This window comes from Raphanus sativus, chromosome 3 (assembly GCF_000801105.2).
Source record: "Raphanus sativus cultivar WK10039 chromosome 3, ASM80110v3, whole genome shotgun sequence".
Lineage (NCBI taxonomy): Eukaryota > Viridiplantae > Streptophyta > Magnoliopsida > Brassicales > Brassicaceae > Raphanus > Raphanus sativus.
In genome coordinates this window covers 28,146,437-28,164,227 of record NC_079513.1, presented here as the reverse complement: position 1 = coordinate 28,164,227, position 17,791 = coordinate 28,146,437, and the positions used below count along the sequence as shown (strand labels likewise).

At 35.9% G+C, this 17,791-nt stretch overlaps 4 protein-coding genes and 1 non-coding gene across 9 annotated transcripts; 2 read left to right on the top strand and 3 right to left on the bottom strand.

Annotated features, from left to right (window-relative positions):
• Positions 1-317: 317 nt before the first annotated feature.
• TRNAK-CUU (transfer RNA lysine (anticodon CUU)) lies at positions 318-390 on the bottom strand. Its single transcript has one exon. It is a non-coding gene; the product is annotated as a tRNA-Lys (tRNA).
• Positions 375-3,576, bottom strand: LOC108845686 (uncharacterized). 5 transcript variants are annotated; one of them, XM_057004513.1, is made up of 5 exons: positions 3,456-3,576; positions 2,965-3,198; positions 2,787-2,848; positions 1,259-2,696; positions 375-1,184 (listed from the first exon to the last, which is right to left on the bottom strand). In XM_057004513.1, exons 2-5 carry the CDS (start codon positions 3,128-3,130, stop codon positions 532-534), a joined length of 2,319 nt encoding a protein of 772 aa, XP_056860493.1. In that variant the 5' UTR covers positions 3,131-3,198; positions 3,456-3,576; the 3' UTR covers positions 375-531. The 5 variants fall into 5 exon arrangements, with proteins under 5 accessions (XP_056860493.1, XP_056860494.1, XP_056860496.1 ...); XM_057004514.1 differs by having other exon boundaries at positions 2,790-2,848; positions 2,965-3,145; positions 3,456-3,575; XM_057004516.1 differs by having other exon boundaries at positions 2,790-2,836; positions 2,965-3,145; positions 3,456-3,575.
• A 165-nt stretch (positions 3,577-3,741) lies between these two features.
• Positions 3,742-6,268, bottom strand: LOC108844297 (dol-P-Glc:Glc(2)Man(9)GlcNAc(2)-PP-Dol alpha-1,2-glucosyltransferase). Its single transcript, XM_018617526.2, has 8 exons — positions 6,019-6,268; positions 5,856-5,944; positions 5,304-5,640; positions 4,966-5,221; positions 4,735-4,872; positions 4,462-4,666; positions 4,227-4,369; positions 3,742-4,142 (listed from the first exon to the last, which is right to left on the bottom strand). Exons 1-8 carry the CDS (start codon positions 6,106-6,108, stop codon positions 3,877-3,879), a joined length of 1,524 nt encoding a protein of 507 aa, XP_018473028.1. The 5' UTR covers positions 6,109-6,268; the 3' UTR covers positions 3,742-3,876.
• A 4,658-nt stretch (positions 6,269-10,926) lies between these two features.
• LOC108846320 (cyclin-dependent protein kinase inhibitor SMR3) lies at positions 10,927-11,829 on the top strand. Its single transcript, XM_018619545.2, has one exon. It carries the CDS (start codon positions 11,344-11,346, stop codon positions 11,671-11,673), a length of 330 nt encoding a protein of 109 aa, XP_018475047.1. The 5' UTR covers positions 10,927-11,343; the 3' UTR covers positions 11,674-11,829.
• On the top strand, positions 11,584-16,580 carry LOC108844160 (uncharacterized). Its single transcript, XM_018617376.2, has 8 exons — positions 11,584-11,723; positions 12,910-14,761; positions 14,852-14,942; positions 15,015-15,172; positions 15,247-15,298; positions 15,392-15,471; positions 15,561-15,654; positions 15,744-16,580. Exons 2-8 carry the CDS (start codon positions 13,199-13,201, stop codon positions 16,397-16,399), a joined length of 2,694 nt encoding a protein of 897 aa, XP_018472878.1. The 5' UTR covers positions 11,584-11,723; positions 12,910-13,198; the 3' UTR covers positions 16,400-16,580.
• The last annotated feature ends 1,211 nt before the right edge of the window (positions 16,581-17,791 follow it).

Sequence of the window (17,791 nt, the reverse complement as noted above, 5' to 3'; positions counted from 1 at the left end):
CAGTAGGAAAAAAAAACACTAGCAAAGATTAAGATGGATAAATATTTGTACTGCTGGAGGAAATAGATAAAGGAAAAAAATGCAAAAGCTGTTGATTTCCTCGTAAAAATTACTAAAACAATTCCAAAAAAAAAAACTCTTAACCCATAAATGAAAATAGAGCTATAGTTCTGAGTCAGTAGCAAAAAAAACTAGCAAAGATAAAGATGGATAAATATTTGTATTGCTGGAGGAAATAGATAAAGAAAAAAAAATGCAAAAGCTGTTGATTTCCTAGTAAAAATTACTAAAACAATTCCAAAAACCTTTAAAAAATTCGCCCACCGTGGGGCTCGAACCCACGACCACAAGGTTAAGAGCCTTGCGCTCTACCAACTGAGCTAGACGGGCTATGTTGGTTATTGAAGCTGCGTTAATTTGACGGAGTATTTTAAAAACCTCATACAAACACATGTTTTCTTTTTATGTACCTTAAACTCCAAGCAAAAAAAATAACAACTCAAACAGAATAAAAAGAGTGATTCAGAGTTCTTAACCGGATACAAGCAGTTCTTCAAGAAGGTCCTCAAAGATCAAATCCTCAAGTTCAATCCCAACACACTCACTCTCAAACTGCAAATCCATCCATCCAGCATCTCTCCTCAAATCACTACTCATAATCTCATCAAACGACTGCTCATCATGTGGCTTGTAACGCAAGTAACAGTTTATCCTAACCCAAACATCTTTCAAAACACTATACCCCAACGGCATTGGATGGATTCTACATAGGGGCGATAATGGCTTAGGGCAGTAATGGTAAGACCTTTCGTAGATTTCGATTAGCACCTCGTTGATTAGATCAAAGAGAAGCAAGCGGTTGCAGTTACCACCTTCTTCTCCTTCTCCTTCTTCCTCTTCATTATCATAGTTTCTTGAATATTCTGGAACTTGGATCATACATCCTGTTGTGGTCATTTCTTGGTAGACTAATGGATCTAACGGCTGGTAATCTAATTGCCACATTGAGAGAGATTGAGGTGCGTTGAAACCAGAGATCTCGAGAATGTCTCTTACATAGTTGAATTTAACTTTATCTTGTGCGTCTATCTGAAGGTACTCGTCTATGGCTTCTGCTGTTATGCTTTCTAACTGTTTGCTTGTTCCACAAGTCTCTGTGTCCGGGTCCTGTTGTACCTCCAATTCTGCAAAAAAAAAAAAAGTTTGTCATTCTCAAAAAAAGAGACAAGAGGACAAGGTGACTTGATGCTGAAGATACCTCGTAAGATATGAGACTCAGAAGCATTTTCATCAAAAATTAGACAGTCTACTGATGATTCATACAAAGATTTTGGTCCAGTTTCAACATCAAGCCTAGAGACTTCTCTGTCTTGTTCTGTCTCAGCCATCATTGTCGGATTTCCTGCTTCTGAAGACAGAGAGCGATCTTCTGATGAGATCTCTGAAATGTCGTCGAGACCATCTTGTTCTTGCTCTATTGATCTACTCGAAGTTTCGAAAAGGCTAGAAAGGTCCTCAGTCTTCAAAGCATAAGGAGACTTGGTTCCAGGTAACGAAAGAATCCTTCCCAATACTTTAGGAACTATCTTACAAGACAACAACGCTGGTTCCTCCTCAGACTCCACCACCACCTTCGATTTCTCCGAAGTGCTTTTACTCTTTTGGAAGCTCTTTTCGTACAGCTGAAGATATCTATCAACCGATCCACACAGAGACGATGTCCTTCTTATCTGCCTCGGTTTCGCACCTTCCTTCTTAGCAGAAGAACTGCGAGAGAAGATGTCTTGTCTCAAATCTTTAGAAAAACCATACTTTCGAGGCACTTTGTCTAAGACAGCATCCATAGTGATACGGTGTTTCTCGCTCTTGTTCTCGTTGATGATGACATGCTTTATCTTCTGTCTTAGATCCTTGAAACGTTTGATCACCACTTGGTGGTTCTTTCCTCTCTTCCTCTTGTAACCCTCTTCATCAGCAGCAAGTTTCTCCACTGATTCGTTCGTAACATCTACATTATTACTATGATCCTCTGTGTTGCTACCATGATGAGTAGCAGGAAAGGATCCAGCTCTATTCATGGTCTTGGAGCTAAAAGCTTGCTCTCTCTGGAAATGCCTGGCTAGTGGAGAGCCTGGATCCTGCAAAACTTTTAACAAGAAGTTTCTGTTCATGTGTATCAGATTGAGAGCATCAAGACATGCTTTTGACTGTGTAGGCGATGATCTCTCATCCTCCTTCCTCTTCTTGGAATGATCATCACTTTCATCATCAACTGGGATGGTGGTGGTGTTCTCTAACTTGAACTCTTCGCTGTCGCTGTAGCTTGATTCCTCGGACATGAGGTAAAGCGGGTTCAAGGAACCAGTGGAGGATGAAATGACGATCTTATTGTTTGAGGAATCTTTTTCAGAAGAGTCGCCTACTTCACTCAACGTCGACGCTTTCTCATTTGGGTTTGATTGGATAGGATAAGTGGAGGTTCTGTAGTGACGACCTTTCTTCCTCTTAGACTTGTCTTCTATTACAAGTGACTTAACCAAAGCTTTGACAGATCTTTTGATCTCAGAATGTGTTCTTCTCCTCTTCTCTTCTGAATTGAGATTCTTGGACTTGTCCTCTGAACTGTGCTGCTTCTTAGGAGACTCTTTGGACTTAACTGCAGAAGAACGAGGCTTCTTTGGTCTTTGCCCAGAGTCCTGAAGCAATGAAGGTGAGAATATGCGTTTATGATTCATGTAACTTTTATGCTAATAAACCAATGCACATTGAAGTTTGTATCGACTTACTACATTTGATTTATCATCCACCTTGCTCTTAGTAGATACGGGTATACTATCTGGTGATGTAACTGTGTTAATTTTCAAATTTCATAATTATTTGAAAATTATGAAATTTTCATAGTCTGATGAGAAGACTATATAAGACTGCTAATTCTTTGATGGTAACACCAATGGTTATGCTTACCAGGAGATTCACTTCGTCTACCAGCACCAAGGGGTCGTTTGTGAGGAAGGCGTTTCTTGATGTAACGCCAATGGTTATGCTTGAGAATGTCAAATAGCCCCCACATGAATCCTGGATGGTTTTGTATTGGGGAGCATGTCACTTTCTGACGCAAGTTCTTCCCCATTGTCTGAGTTGTGATCTTTTATAAAAACAAAAAAAAAACTCAATCCAGGCTACAAAATTTTATCAAACCTGAAAGCAAAGTTCCAAAACATGAAACGTTATCAAAGGGGGATCCCAAATGAAATGAAATGAAACTCTCAAATGTAAATTACATGAGATAATATGGATTTAAAAACTCTTCTAAAAAAATCAAGATCCAATACATGAGAGATAATCTGATCAGTTACCATAAACAAAATATCTGATATTACAAAGGGCGTTTCCAACCAAAGAATCACCAAACAAAAACAAATATAAACGAGGAAAAACGGAGTTAATGTCGTTACATTGTCGTTATGAATGTCATTAGGATGTTGCCTGGAGCATCTTCTCCGTCGTCATTGCCATGGAAACGAAAGAGACAGAGAGACCGGAAGCGTGCGTAACATGAACTTTGCCGTTTGTTTTATTATGTTTTTTTTTATAAATAATAAAAAGAGATAACCCCATCATTTAGTATGTTGCCCATTACATTTCGTAGCCCATTTAGTATTTAAAGCCCGGGGGACTAAGGTCAGAGATTCTTAATGAAGCTGATTGCTTTTAAAGATTTTGGCTCAAAAGACATGTAAAGACAGAAATGATGACTTTCTTTTTTTTTGCTAAAATGTTGAAATGATAACAACAATATATCATGAACTTACCAGATGCTACGGAACCTAACTGTAGTTATACATCAAACAGAGCATTAACCTTTTGTGTCCAAAACTACCAAATAAACCTCTGGACACCATCCTCATGGCTCCACTTGAATGGTCTAAACAAGAACATTCCCATTGTAAACACATTTATACATACAAAAATCGTTCCAGTGAGAAGCCAAGTGGCGCAACTGCTGTTTCTGACACTCGAGTGAAGCATGAAGATATAAAACGGAATGGTGTAATATCTGAACTCTATCAATGGCGTAGGAACAAGAACTGCACATGTGGCTAAGAAATATACCAACACCCATATCTTCCTTCGAGTTTTTGCTGTCGGATCCAGAAACAACCAAAAGTCAAATTCACAATGCCATCAAAACAGAGAGGAAAATCACGAAATGGTTTTAAACATACCTAGTAAAGTTAAGATCGAGAACCAGGAATAGACGTAAACCGGGACTAACATGTACTTCATCAACCAATGTGCGTTGATAATTTTCCTCCATAGATAGAAGGGATAGTGACGATTATCAGCTAGAAGATAAGGATGAGCCAAGCTGCAAAATACGTTTCAGAAAAGAAAGAGAATGAGAGGTTGTGTAGAAGAAGACCTTATGGTGTTTTTTTGAGAGGTATCAAGAAACTGAACCTGAAAAAGTGTACAGAGGCTAAACCGGCTAATAGAGCCACAAAAGTTAGTACAAGGCTCAATGGCCTGTTTCGGCTGAACTCTTGGAGTAGATTTCTCAGTTGAACTACTGAGAAGTGTAGAGGAGCAGTAAAAAGTGAAGAGACGAGGCTAAAATACATTATCTGCGCAAAATGTGGTGAAACTACATGATCCTCTTTTGCACCTGCCATTTTGAATTTGATGTGATTAGTTAAACAAAATGACAAAAAGAAAAATCTCAATAGTCCATACCTAGGACTATACCGCCGTTCCAGATGATAAATACACCAAAGGCTATCACAACCACGATAAAAGGGCTAAATGTGACCAAAAGTTTCCACTTAAAACTCCACGATGTTGAGATTACAGCATAAACATCATAGACTAAGCCTGCGTTTGTTTTCATTAAAACGATATGTAATGAGGAACATTTTATGAGCATGCTTGAGAAAAGCCATACAGTCAAAACTATTAGCCATATACCTGAAGTATCCTCTGTTGAAGAAATAGATTTAGCACGGTCAAAAGGATCCAAGCTGCTATCAGGTTTTCTTTTTCTGAGACTTGATCTTAGAGTTGCTTCTTTACCATCTTTGGACTGATGATGCGAGTGTTGATCTACTTTTTCTTTTTCTATTTGCCTTGGCGAGTCAAGAGTGAAGTCTAGAACACCTGAGCACGCAACGAACAGCATCCAGACTACATTTGTTTGTCGGATCAATATTGCTAAAGCACCAAACTGCAAGGAAAACAAAAAAAAAGTTTTGAAAATGTATTTGTGATTCAAACAGCAAAACAACAAACTAATTCAAATGGCTTACGAAAGCACTGAGGAAATATCTTTTCCTCAAACAAGCGAGGTACATGGCAAGAAAAGCTGTGAGAGACGCAACATCTGTGTAGTAGAGGAAAGTGAAGAACCAGTGAAGAGGGTAAAGAGAGATGACCAAAGCCATTAGAGTTGCTTTTCTATCACTGAGATTCGGCCCCAAGAATCTGATAATCTCAAACACCAGAACACCACACAATACTGCAAAAACAGGATTAGTGGACCTCAGGACAGACGTAGAACAAGCTTCTGAGAAGGAATCAGAAGTAGTTCCCATCAACAACATTCCTGGAAACAAAGAAGCAACATGTGCTAGTGAAAGATAGTATCTGCACCCACAAAACAAAACAAAAACAAGTTTTTGAATCAACATTCCCACTTCGAAAAGATTCAAAGTTTAAATAAAATCTATAAAATTTCTATATATAGTAGTAACATAAACAAGTAACAGGTTCAGGTGAACTTGGCATTAAACCACACACACAGTGATAAATCCTTAGACTTAACTACTTGAGAATCTAGAAAAGAGAGTGGTGAGCATTACAATCCAGGTGGGGTGGTGATCATGGGATCCCAGCTCATTAAATTCCAATTGCAGTATTGCTGAGCCTGAGGCACATGGAATATCTCGTCCTGTAAAACATTCACAGGGATGCATCACTAATCAAACATAATCATTTTTGAATCAGGAGATTGCTTGATGTTACCATGTAGGGTCGTGGAACAATGTGGTTGACGATGATCGACATTGGAATCACCCACAAGCTCGTGATTGCTGCAACCGCTAACTTCCCCATTTTTTTTTCTACTTTCTCCAATATGAATGCCGAAGCCACCCAGCTACTTACTTTGAGTGGTTACATTCGCGGATCAATCATGGCTTTGATCGATAACATTGAAATCGAATTGAGTGAGCTGAAGACGATGAGATTTCGATTGACGAATAAACAAAAGAGTCGATCGGAAATCAACGCAACTAGACTGGAATTGGGCCTTGCTAGTTTTATGGATAAAGCCCAAATCATGTTGTACCAATAGGCCTGGTACCTAATATATAACTCCCAGATCTTTATCAACTGATGTATATTTCGATTAGACCCTCCATGTTTTCTTGCAAACCTAGTTACGCCCCAAGACTTTTGAAGAGATATATAAATAAATAATAAAATAAAACCTCTTTTTATTATAATAAAAGCACTTGTTATCCACTTTATATATTTTTGGGCAACATTATCCACTTCATATTTTAAAATGTGAAACTATTTATATAATCAGCGCTCGTTTTAGACAAAGTGGAATGAAATATTGGTATTCCATTTCTAAAAATTTTAAACATAGACATAGACCCAAAAAAAAATTAACTCCCAAATCTGTAAAAATAAAAAATAAAATTAGCTGAAAATTTAATAAATTGCATATGCCCCTCTAAATCTGAAGACCGGCACTGAATATAATTCATGTAAAGTAGCTTCAGTTGTAGTATACGCATTATTAAAGTTTTGGACATCACAAAAATGGGTGGCCATTATCAAATCTATTATCTAATCTATTAAACCTGAAGTACACTTTTTATTTAAACCTTAATGTTCCTCAATAATTACAAGTATATGCCATTGACATTAAAACTAATCCTTCTTTTAAGACATTATGAAAAGTCTTTGTCGTAAATTAACAAGAGCCCATACCAGCCTGTAGACTTTTATTACTTCCTAAATCACATGTATCTGTATTATTAAAACTAAACTACAAATTAAGTTTTTTTGGAAACATAGATTACAATTTAAAAATAATATTTGTTTGGAAATTTGGATAACAGTCTCAAAATAGATTCATTGGAAACATGAATAACAATTTTTTAAAAAAAGTTTGTTTGAAAACATGAATAGCAGTACAAAAAGAATATATTGTTGTTTGTAAACATATATAGCATTATATTAAAAAAAAATATATATTTAAAAAATTGGAAATCTCCGAAAATCTATTATATTACGACGAAACTATCTATTTGGGAAAACTTTTAAATATAAAAAATGAGCTAATTTAATTATTTAAAATATCATTTGTATAAAATAATCATAAAACAAAATTTAAATGTTATATATATATTTAAAATCATTTAAAATTGATTTATATCAAAAATTGATTCAAAATATACATATATTCAAAAAATATTTTTACTAAATTATTTTCCAATACACATTATTAAAAAAATTATTCAATATATATAACAAAAATACAATACGAAGTCAAATTTCATATACCGACTTAAATCATGATTTTTATATTTCACATTAAATTTTTAAAATATAATTTATGTGATTATTTATATGATAGTACATATAAAATACTATTAATTATATGTTTGCTCTGTTTTTTTGAAGGAAAAAAAATTGATTGTGAATTAGGATGGGCGTTCAGGTACCCATTCAGGTTCAATTCGGGTCTGTTTGGGTTTCAGGTATTTGGGGTCAAAGATTCCAGTCTCATTAGGATATTTTTAAATTTTGGTTCAGATTCGATTCGGATCTTTGCAGGTTTGTTCGGGTTCGGATAACCCATTTAAAGTATTTTAAATTCATTATATACTTTAAATTTCTCAAAATCTATAAACAAAATATTATATTACATAAATTTGAATAACATATGTTAGCATACTTAAACTTAACATATAATTTAGTTTGATTTAGATATTTAGATAGAGAATCAATAGTTATTTTTAAATATTTTTGGTGTTTTGAGTATACTTTAACTATTTTAAATATTTATATTGGACTATTTATATATATTTTCAATTATTTAAACAAACTTAAAAGAACCATATATGTTTTCGATGTTTTTATAGACATTAAATCTAAAATAATAATATATATAAGTATATAAATATATTTCAAACATTCAGGTATCCGAAGTACTTCGGTTTAAATTCTTTAAATACCAAAATTTTGAATAATTTGGATATTTAACAATTTCAGTTCGGGTTTATTACTTATTTTTTGTATCGGAATCGGTTTGATTTTTTGGATTCGGATTTTTTTGTCCAACTCTAATATTGACATGAGAAATATATAGCAACATATTTTATAAAAATATAATCCGCACGGGCGTGCGGGTCAAAATCTAGTTAGTAATTATTAGAGAGGAACAAGACTAAGCATGTCCTACACAAATGGACGATAAAGCTGTCTGGTGGCCTTGAGAATATACGCTGCAAAGTCATTTGTATCAAAAGATGAGGGAATCACAAATGAAAGCTTTTAAGATTGAAAGCACTTCAGCAGAGTCTCTGACCCAGATCCCAAATCATTATTTTTTTAATACTTTATGTTTTGACTTTAAATTTTATATGTTAGTGCTTTTGAGTAAAACTCCATACATAAGCTGGCTGTTTCTGTTTTGTTTACAAAATTGGAGAACTATACTTAGCTCTAGAACATCATAGTTCATATGGTATACAAATTTCTAAGAGATTTTATTATTTATGACATCAACATAAATAACAAAAATAATCATTAGTTAGCTAATAAACAAACAAATATGTAAAACTTGCATACCAATAACAACAATAATCAAACCGAGAAATATGAAACAACTTCAATTGATACGTTACGAAATGCAGTGCGGAACAGCTTGGAGACTAGAACTTTGCTAAATAGAGCTAGTAATTTCCTCAGTATCTTACTTAAAATGATTATTTGATAAATGGGGTTTTTAATTTACTCGTTAATGTGGTATTGATGATGATCACTAGATGGCGTGGGTAGAACCAAGCAAAAGAGATGGTCCCAAAATTTGCATGTGAGATTTGATTCAAATATGTGTAAGCAGCATCGAATGATGTCATAAAGTATCTCAATTGTTTATCTCTCCATGTGTAGAAAGCACAACAGCTTTGCTATATAAAAAAGAGAGAAACAACCTTTAAAATTTTATGTATAATGTAACTTGATGAAATGTTCTTTAATACTCGAGTTGGATATTAATTATTTTTAATTAGTATGAATTAAAAAGTAACTCGTATATAATTTTTTAGTGATATTAAACTCTTAGAATTAGAAATAGTATAAATAATTAATACAAGTTTCTCTTTTTGTAAATGATATATTAGCACATATAAAGTCTTTTTTTTTAGCTTGTTAGTGAACTACAAATGTTTAGTGTACTGCTTTGTAACAGTTTGTATATTTCGGTTGTACGAAATTGTAATTCTTTTCATATTGCCTAAATTAATGGGAAAACATGTTAGTAGTTCATGTTTGCAACTCTCTCGGTATGACTCTATACTATACAGTGATCATATAATAACAAAACTTGAAAGATGGAGGACATGATGATCAACCATGTGCGTAGCCATCGCGGCCACGTGTATTTTTTGCCACCACATGTCTTAGCCAATCTTTCATTATCCCTCGTTAATTCAATTGATCTACTAACTTAATCCATACATAACATAATACTAAAACTTACATATTATTCCTAATTTTATTATTATTTTGGAGTGTGGCGTTGGTGGCCGTCGTTTAGAGAGGTGTAGCAAGTTTACCAAATATATAGTGGTTCAATTTTTGGATGAGGAATCCAAAGTTGTAATTTTCAACTAGTATCAAGAATAAATTTAATTTACAAAGAGAGTTCAATTTTTATGATAACAACAACACTAACAATATTAACTTAAATCTGAGTGTCGTTATATTTTGTCCAAAAAGTGTGTATTTGTATCACTTGTTTTTCTGTATATTTTTGTAATCTTTGTTTTTCTATATTTCAGGCTCAGCATAACATCTTTACAAAGTTATTTAGAGTTAAACTATAATTTCTGTAGCGAGTATTATGCAACATTTTCTCGAAATATAAATAAAATATAATATTATTAACTTTCTCGTGTTTGATATTGAGAAGGAACAATGACAACTTGACAAGTATCAGCAATTAAATTAGTTAGAAGTCCATAATTAGTGGGTGCTTCATTGCTTGCGTGCACGATAAATGAAGCATTGAGACAATTATTTCCATTTTTTCACGATGTCAATTTTTTCTTCTTCACGATATCGGCCAAATTTTTTTTGTTAGGACATCGTCTGACCAAGCATGAGAAACTAGACATAGAAATTTTTTTTGTCGTAAACATAAAAGTTCAAAATGTATCTCGAGGTCCCATGCACGGCAAAGGCACGTGCGTCTGATTTGCATCAAAGTTTGTGGAGACATTATTTACCTTTTAGTTTCCGATCGATATTCATTTTATTTTCGTTTAATTAAAATTTCGTAATAAATTCTAAAAATACAATAATGCAAAAAGCCTCAAGTCAAAGTAGAAGAAAGAGATATGCTTTTCTTTAAGAAACAACACTAACCAAATCATCATTATTTCTTTTTGACAAAAATCATCGAGAAAATTGCATGTCTTTACAATACCTCTACAGAAACTAAGCAGTATTGATGTATGAGTAGCAAAACTATCAACTATATGAAAGTTTTATATATTGCATGCAAATATTTTTATTACTGATTTGGTAAACTTAAGTATATAAACCTAAGAATTAAAATCTTCATATCATGTTTCCTGGTGTATAAATATAAACATGATCTAAGAAAAAAGATATAGGTTTAAAACGTTTATCTCATATATGGATGGTTGTTTTGAACTTTTGATATATAGATACATATATGTTGCAGCGAAAGCTTATAGGTTCTAAGAATTAAATTGTGCTGGTTTAGTGATCAATTAATTCCCTGTTAGTTTAACAAAACAATTTGATTTGTCATTAACAATTCTCTTTCTAGCACCATGCAAAAATTCTCATAGAGATAGCATTATATAATATGTATATATATAATGAGCATATAATATACTAAGAAAATTAGCTTTCAGCCCAAAAAATCAAATAAAATAGAGTTTTTTTTGGTATCCCGCCACTTGGGAGACAGATCACTAGTTAGTTGAAATGGTGGCTTTCAAGTTTCGGATCCAACGCACGTTATCTCTCTAAAATTTTATCTATTTCTCTCTCTCCTCTCTCTCTAAAATTCTCCTAATGGCAGAGACCAGCTGCGTCAAGGAGATTCAAGAAGAAGACATAGATAAGAACTGGTTACCGACTCTACCAGAACTGGATGTTCCTGATCACAAAGAGCGAACGGTCAACGAAGAGGATGGGTGCAAGACTCCAACATCGTCCGCTCACAAGATTCCAGAGGCGTTATGCCCACCAGCTCCCATGAAACCAAAATCAAACCGATCTTCCGGGATGAAAAGAAAATTGACGCCGGTTAATGTTGTTAACCGTATACCCATTGATCTTAGCCGTGAAATCGAGATGTTCTTTGAGGAGTTGAACCGCAGGATCAAGAAGTCACGGAAATAATAATAAGAAGACCAAGATTACTGATCGTTCCTAATTTTATGACTGTGGTGGTAATTGGTCCTTCGAATCTTTCCTTCATTTTCTAGCTTTTTATCATTTCCTGTATAATACAAGTGGCATGCTGATAACAATAAAACTATGGTCACATTACGAATCCTTTAGTTTTCATAAAGTCGAAATCTCTTCATATCATAGTTTTCAAAACTAGTTTACCTTTTCAATAACCTCTTTGATTTTTTTCTTAATATTTAGTGAGGGTGTAGAAAATAAATACTAATATTGATATTTTATTTATGGTTAACCAAGTCAAAAACAACCATACAAGATCTTGTTAATATATGCCTTTCAAGAAAATTAAAATTTAATAAGAAAACATGAATCCATAAATATTATGTAAAGTTTGCATGTAAACAGAATATACACCTGAAGATTCAATACATACAAAACACAAATTCATTTTTGTAATATATACAACAATGGGTACCGTTCGCCCAAAAATACTTGAGTATATGTTAATTTGTTTTTTTGATCAAAGAGTATATGTTAATTTGTTAATTTGTATAATGTCAATTTGTTAATTTGTATAATGTCAATTTATATTGCATGATTCAGATTTTTATTTGATTATTTTATAACATATTAAAATGTGTTTCGCTCTGAAAATAATATGATCTTTTAAATTTTCGTCTTTTATATATTAGCAAGGTTCACATTTTCTTTCTTCATTTTCCATAACACAAATCTATTACACCATATTGTAATTATATACCTATTACTACGTAATCAGTCTTTTAAAAAAATATCTTATACTACTTAGAAGGAAAAAGTAAGAAATTAAGAATTTTGCCGTGGAAGCAAACATCCTTCGTTCTGGATCATGCTTCCTTCTTTGCGTACACATTGTTATGATCGATGAATTGATCAATATTATACTTTAATCTATTTGTGTGTGCCGTTAATATTATACCGGGTTAAGTTACACATGAACCAAGAAGAATAAGTTTATAAAAAATACAATAATTAGATAGTAGTACATATATTCTTCTACTTTCATGAATGCAGAATTGCAGATATAAAACTGTCTTGAACAGAATAATACATTAGCATTAATCAAAAGAAATAATCGGAGTTTTTTTTTGTCAACGAGATAATCTGTTAATAAAATGGGCCACAACCTTCCAATGCTTGTCAAACATGTAATTAATTATAGAAATGTTTATAAAATGGGCCTTTCAGGAAACATCTAATTAAGGAAATTCTATAAAATGGGCCGTAATGAAAAAAGTAAAGCTCATGGGCTTTATATGGGCTACTTCTCGCATCTGCGTGAATATACAGACGAGTTGTGGATCGTCGGATCATGAGAGGTCACGGATCCGCCGTTGATAATGTCAGGGCTCCCTTGATTCCCTCCTTTCCACTTCTCTCTCTCTCTCTCTCTCCCTCCCTCCAAAACAAAGAACGGAAGAAGAAGACAAAATTTCAAATTTGAATCTGGAGAGATTACCGAAACCGATGTACAGCTATGGCGAATCGAGGCGGCGCGAGCGGGAACGGGAAACTGGAACGGAAGAAGACAATGGCGATGAACTGGGCGGGGTTAGGCGAGGTTGAAGACGACGACGACGATCACTTCTTCGAGAGCTCTAACCGTATCTCCACCGTCGTTCCTATCGATTTGGCGTATTCTTCGGACGACGAGGAGGAAGGCGAGTTCGATGACTGCCGGATCTCCTTCTCCTCTAACGCCGTCGTCGCTCGTCCCGCTCCTCCCGAGCCGGGCATGTCCCCCGATTTCGACATCTGGATGTCGGCGCCGGGGTCCATCACGGAGCGACGTCGTAGGCTCCGCGATGGAATGGGGCTCGAGTCGAAGAAGAGCATGCTTGGATCCATCTCGATCCAACGCATCAGCAAACCTACTGCGATTGAGATCGTAGGAGAAGCCGTTGTGGAAGCGAAGGTCGAGGAGCCGGATCTTAATCCTGCTCCGGTGGATCAACGATCTCCGCAGATGTCGGTTTTGATCGTACGGTCCAGATCCGATTCCGATATCGAAGCCACTTCCGCTGAGAAAATAAGAAAAGAGGAAATGTTAGGGAAGACGTCGAAATCGCGTCTCACCAGAACCGCGTCTGCGGTTGGACCTCCGCGCGCGAGAGTCTGCGCCTCGCCGCCGAACGCACAGAAACGCAGCGGCGGCGGCGCGAAGAAGCTCTCAACGGTGGTTTCGAATACACAGTTCAGCGCCTTCTTCCTGATAAAGAATCTGGACACAGGGAAAGAGTTCATCGTGAAGGAGTACGGAGAGAACGGGGCGTGGAACCGTCTCAGCGATCTGCAAACGGGGAAGCAACTGACGATGGAGGAGTTCGAGAAGAGCGTTGGATTCTCGTCTATCGTAAAGGACCTCATGCGACGAGATAACGCGAATTCCACCATTGATTTGAGTAAACTCAATTCGTACGTGTCGAAGAGCTTGAGAGAGAGCAAGAAGAGAGGAGCTGCTTTTCTAAAGAACATAAAGGGCGTTGCTCATTCGATGAGCTCTAAGGCTCCTCCAGAGAAAGAGAAAGAGAAAGAGAAAGATCCTACTAGTAGTAGTAGCCTGAGAGTAGTGGACCAACAACAGCAGCAGCAGGAGAAGAACAGCGACGAGACGAATCAATGGGTGAAGGTGAGGCATTCAGGGAAGTCTCACAAAGAGCTCAGCGCTTTGCATCTGTGCCAAGAGATTCAAGCTCATCAAGGAGCTGTTTGGACTATGAAGTTTAGTCATGACTCGCATTTGTTGGCAAGCGGAGGGGAGGATTGTGCTATTCATGTGTGGGAGGTTCAAGAATGTGAGATCTTGCCAACGAACGAACCGGTTCATCCTTCAATGTCTGGTTCAGAAGGTGGTGATGATGCAGCAGAAGTGGCACATGAGAAGAAGAAAAAAGGGAAAGCTCCGTCGATTAGGAAAGGGAATCAGATCCCAGATTATGTCCATCCGCCTGAAACTGTCTTCTCATTATCAGAGAAACCCATATGCAGTTTCACTGGCCATTTGGATGATGTTCTGGACTTGTCCTGGTCACGGTCACAGGTTAGGAGTTTAGGTTCCTTTCTCGCCAACATTGATGCAAGCAGACATGGATTTGCTATTTACTAAACTTAACCATCCTTTCTCATGCAGCTATTGCTTTCATCTTCAAAGGACAAAACCGTGCGGTTATGGGATATGGAAACTCAAAGCTGCTTAAAACTGTTTGCCCACAATGACTATGGTAAGATAAGAAATGTCTTTAGTACTACTCACAATTCTCGGAGCTTAATGCCTTTCTCTCTTTTGTTTTCAGTTACATGTGTACAGTTTAATCCATTGGATGAAGATTACTTCATAAGTGGTTCGCTTGATGCCAAGATCCGTATATGGAATATATCAAATCGTCAAGTAGTGGAGTGGACTGATCTAAATGAAATGGTTACTGCCGTTTGTTACGCTCCTGATGGTCAGGTACATGATTCTCTTCACTTAACAATCATATACATGGAATCGAGAACCATATCTATATGCTCTTTGGTACGTAGGCTGCATTTGTTGGATCACATAAAGGGAATTGTCGGCTTTACAGTGCAGAGGGTATATTGACTAAAAACTTAATTCTATTTTCGTAACTATGTTTAGTTATTGACCTTATACTCTTCATAACTTTTGCTTATATTAATTGATCAGATTGCAAGCTGGAGCAAACAAACCATATTGATCTGCAAAACAAAAAGAAAGCTCAAGCTCAAAAGATCACAGCTTTCCAGGTTTCACTCTCTCTTTTTTAAACGATGTTTCGTTTGCTGGTTTCTATCAGAGAAGAATCTTACTGACCTTTTGAGTTTGCATGAAACAGTTTTCGCCAATTAATCCATCAGAAGTGCTTGTAACTTCTGCTGATTCACGCATTCGGATTCTTGACGGTACTGAACTTGTTCAAAAATTCAGAGGTGTGAGACTGAAGCTATTCATTCGTTTCTTAGTCTGATCTCACAAAGTAAACATTTTAGAAATCTTGTATTGTTCAATAAACCTGCAGGTTTCAAAAACACATGCAGCCAAATGACAGCATCTTACACGCTAGATGCTAAACACATTGTCTGCGCAAGCGAAGACTCACTGGTTTACGTGTGGAAACACGAGGAGCCACGACTTGGAATCACTGGTAGAAAAACCATCCCCATGTGCACTTCTTTCGAAACCTTCCCTTGCAAAGACGTCTCCGTGGCAATACCTTGGCATGGCGTTGTAAAAGGAGAACCCCCACCACCCACACAAACCCAAGCCAAGAAAAACCCGAAGAAACCCTCAACCACTACTACTACACAAGACAACGCAACGGCAGGTAAAAAATCCGGCCTCCCACCGTTACCTAAGAAAAACAACAACAACAACACGGAGAGTGTAGCAACAGAAGAACATCAAGAAGATGAACCTGCGACACATGTTCCGCAAAACGAAGCAGAGAACAATGCTGGAGAGTCACTAAAGCCTGGGGACTCGCCTTCTATATCGATTTCATCTCGGATATCTTCATGGTCTTGGTTTGATGGTAGCGGCAGTCATGGAACTCATTTGGCTCAACCAACGGCTTGGGGAATGGTTATCGTTACAGCCACCATCGGTGGTCAAATCCGGGCTTACCAGAACTTCGGTTTGCCACGCAGAGTCAGTCGTCAGGGCTCTCTGTTTTGACGCAGTGTACATACTTATGTATATTTATTACATTGTTTAGCTCCTAAGAATTTCTGGTATAGTCTATATTTGAGTTTAATATGTAATACTGTATAGTCACATATGGTATAACAAAATTAATGAGTTATATTATTAGAGAGAGCTTCTCTAATTGTATAGAAGAGTTTTATAAGTTTATGAACCTATGGGTACTCACAAGAGAGCCAAGAGGAAAAGAGAAGAGATGTCTAGTGTCCTCAGAAAGATGATGTCTCCTTCTTCATCTTTATACAACAACAAATCATTTATTTCATTTTGTTATTCATCTAAGTTAATGAAATGAATTCTTGCTCATTTGGTTTGTTCTTGTTTCTTTACAGATCTGGTGGTAGTGGTAATGTATCTGAGAAGAAGAAGTGATGCCATAACTCCAGTTCGACCCTCTTTTTCTTCCAAAAACGGTTTTTTTCTAGAGTTCTTACATGATATTTTCTTTGGATAATCTGTAGCAAAGATGATTAAAAGTTGAAAACGAAAACCGTTTTGAGCCACCTGTATTCTTCTTAACCGGTCAAAGCTGGTTTAGAAACCAACATCTTGACCCCCTATCGGCCTATCCTATGTAGTCTTTTATCGTTGGGCCTACCTCGAGATCTATACAAATATTCGTTATAATGATGGTTTGCTAAATCGACGTTGATGTGCTTGAAAGTTGATAGTGTTGGTGATCGATCGGTGTGAGCAGTGAGGTAAGCAAAAACAGTCCACAAATTAATTTTATGTGATTATTTAAGTATGTGATGACGATTATTACAATTAGGCCTCGTGTGTTTTCTTAAGGACCAAGCAACTTTATATGGGACGTCATCATCATCCATCACAATCATGTATTTATCGGCCACCATATCGGATTTTATTCAAAATAAAACACATTTTCTAATCAGATAAGACAACAATTCTTTTATAAAAACTAACACTCTAATAATCATTTTTAGTAGCTGCAATGGCAAAATAATTAGGGCTTAAAAACGAGGATTTCGATACTTGCTTTCTTTCAGTGATTTATATTTATCATCCCTATTGATAAAAATCTCACTGACTATTAGTACTGTACAAAAAAATTATAATTTTACCTCCAAAAAAAGGAATGGAACGTATGAATATGTTTATAGATTTGTGTGTATAGATACGCGCGCAGGGCTGTACATATGTGTGTTATGTCTGGTTCTTAGTTATTGGTCGGGTTAAAAAGGAAAGCAACTTGAGGTGCATGTTATTAGAGGGAATTCATATTGCTGTATAAATTTGAAAATGATTGGTGCCTGTACCAGTCAAATAACACGCATAAACAATTCCAGTCTGACGTCAAATTTGTTTACAATTGCACGTAAAAGTGGTGAATAACCTAAGATC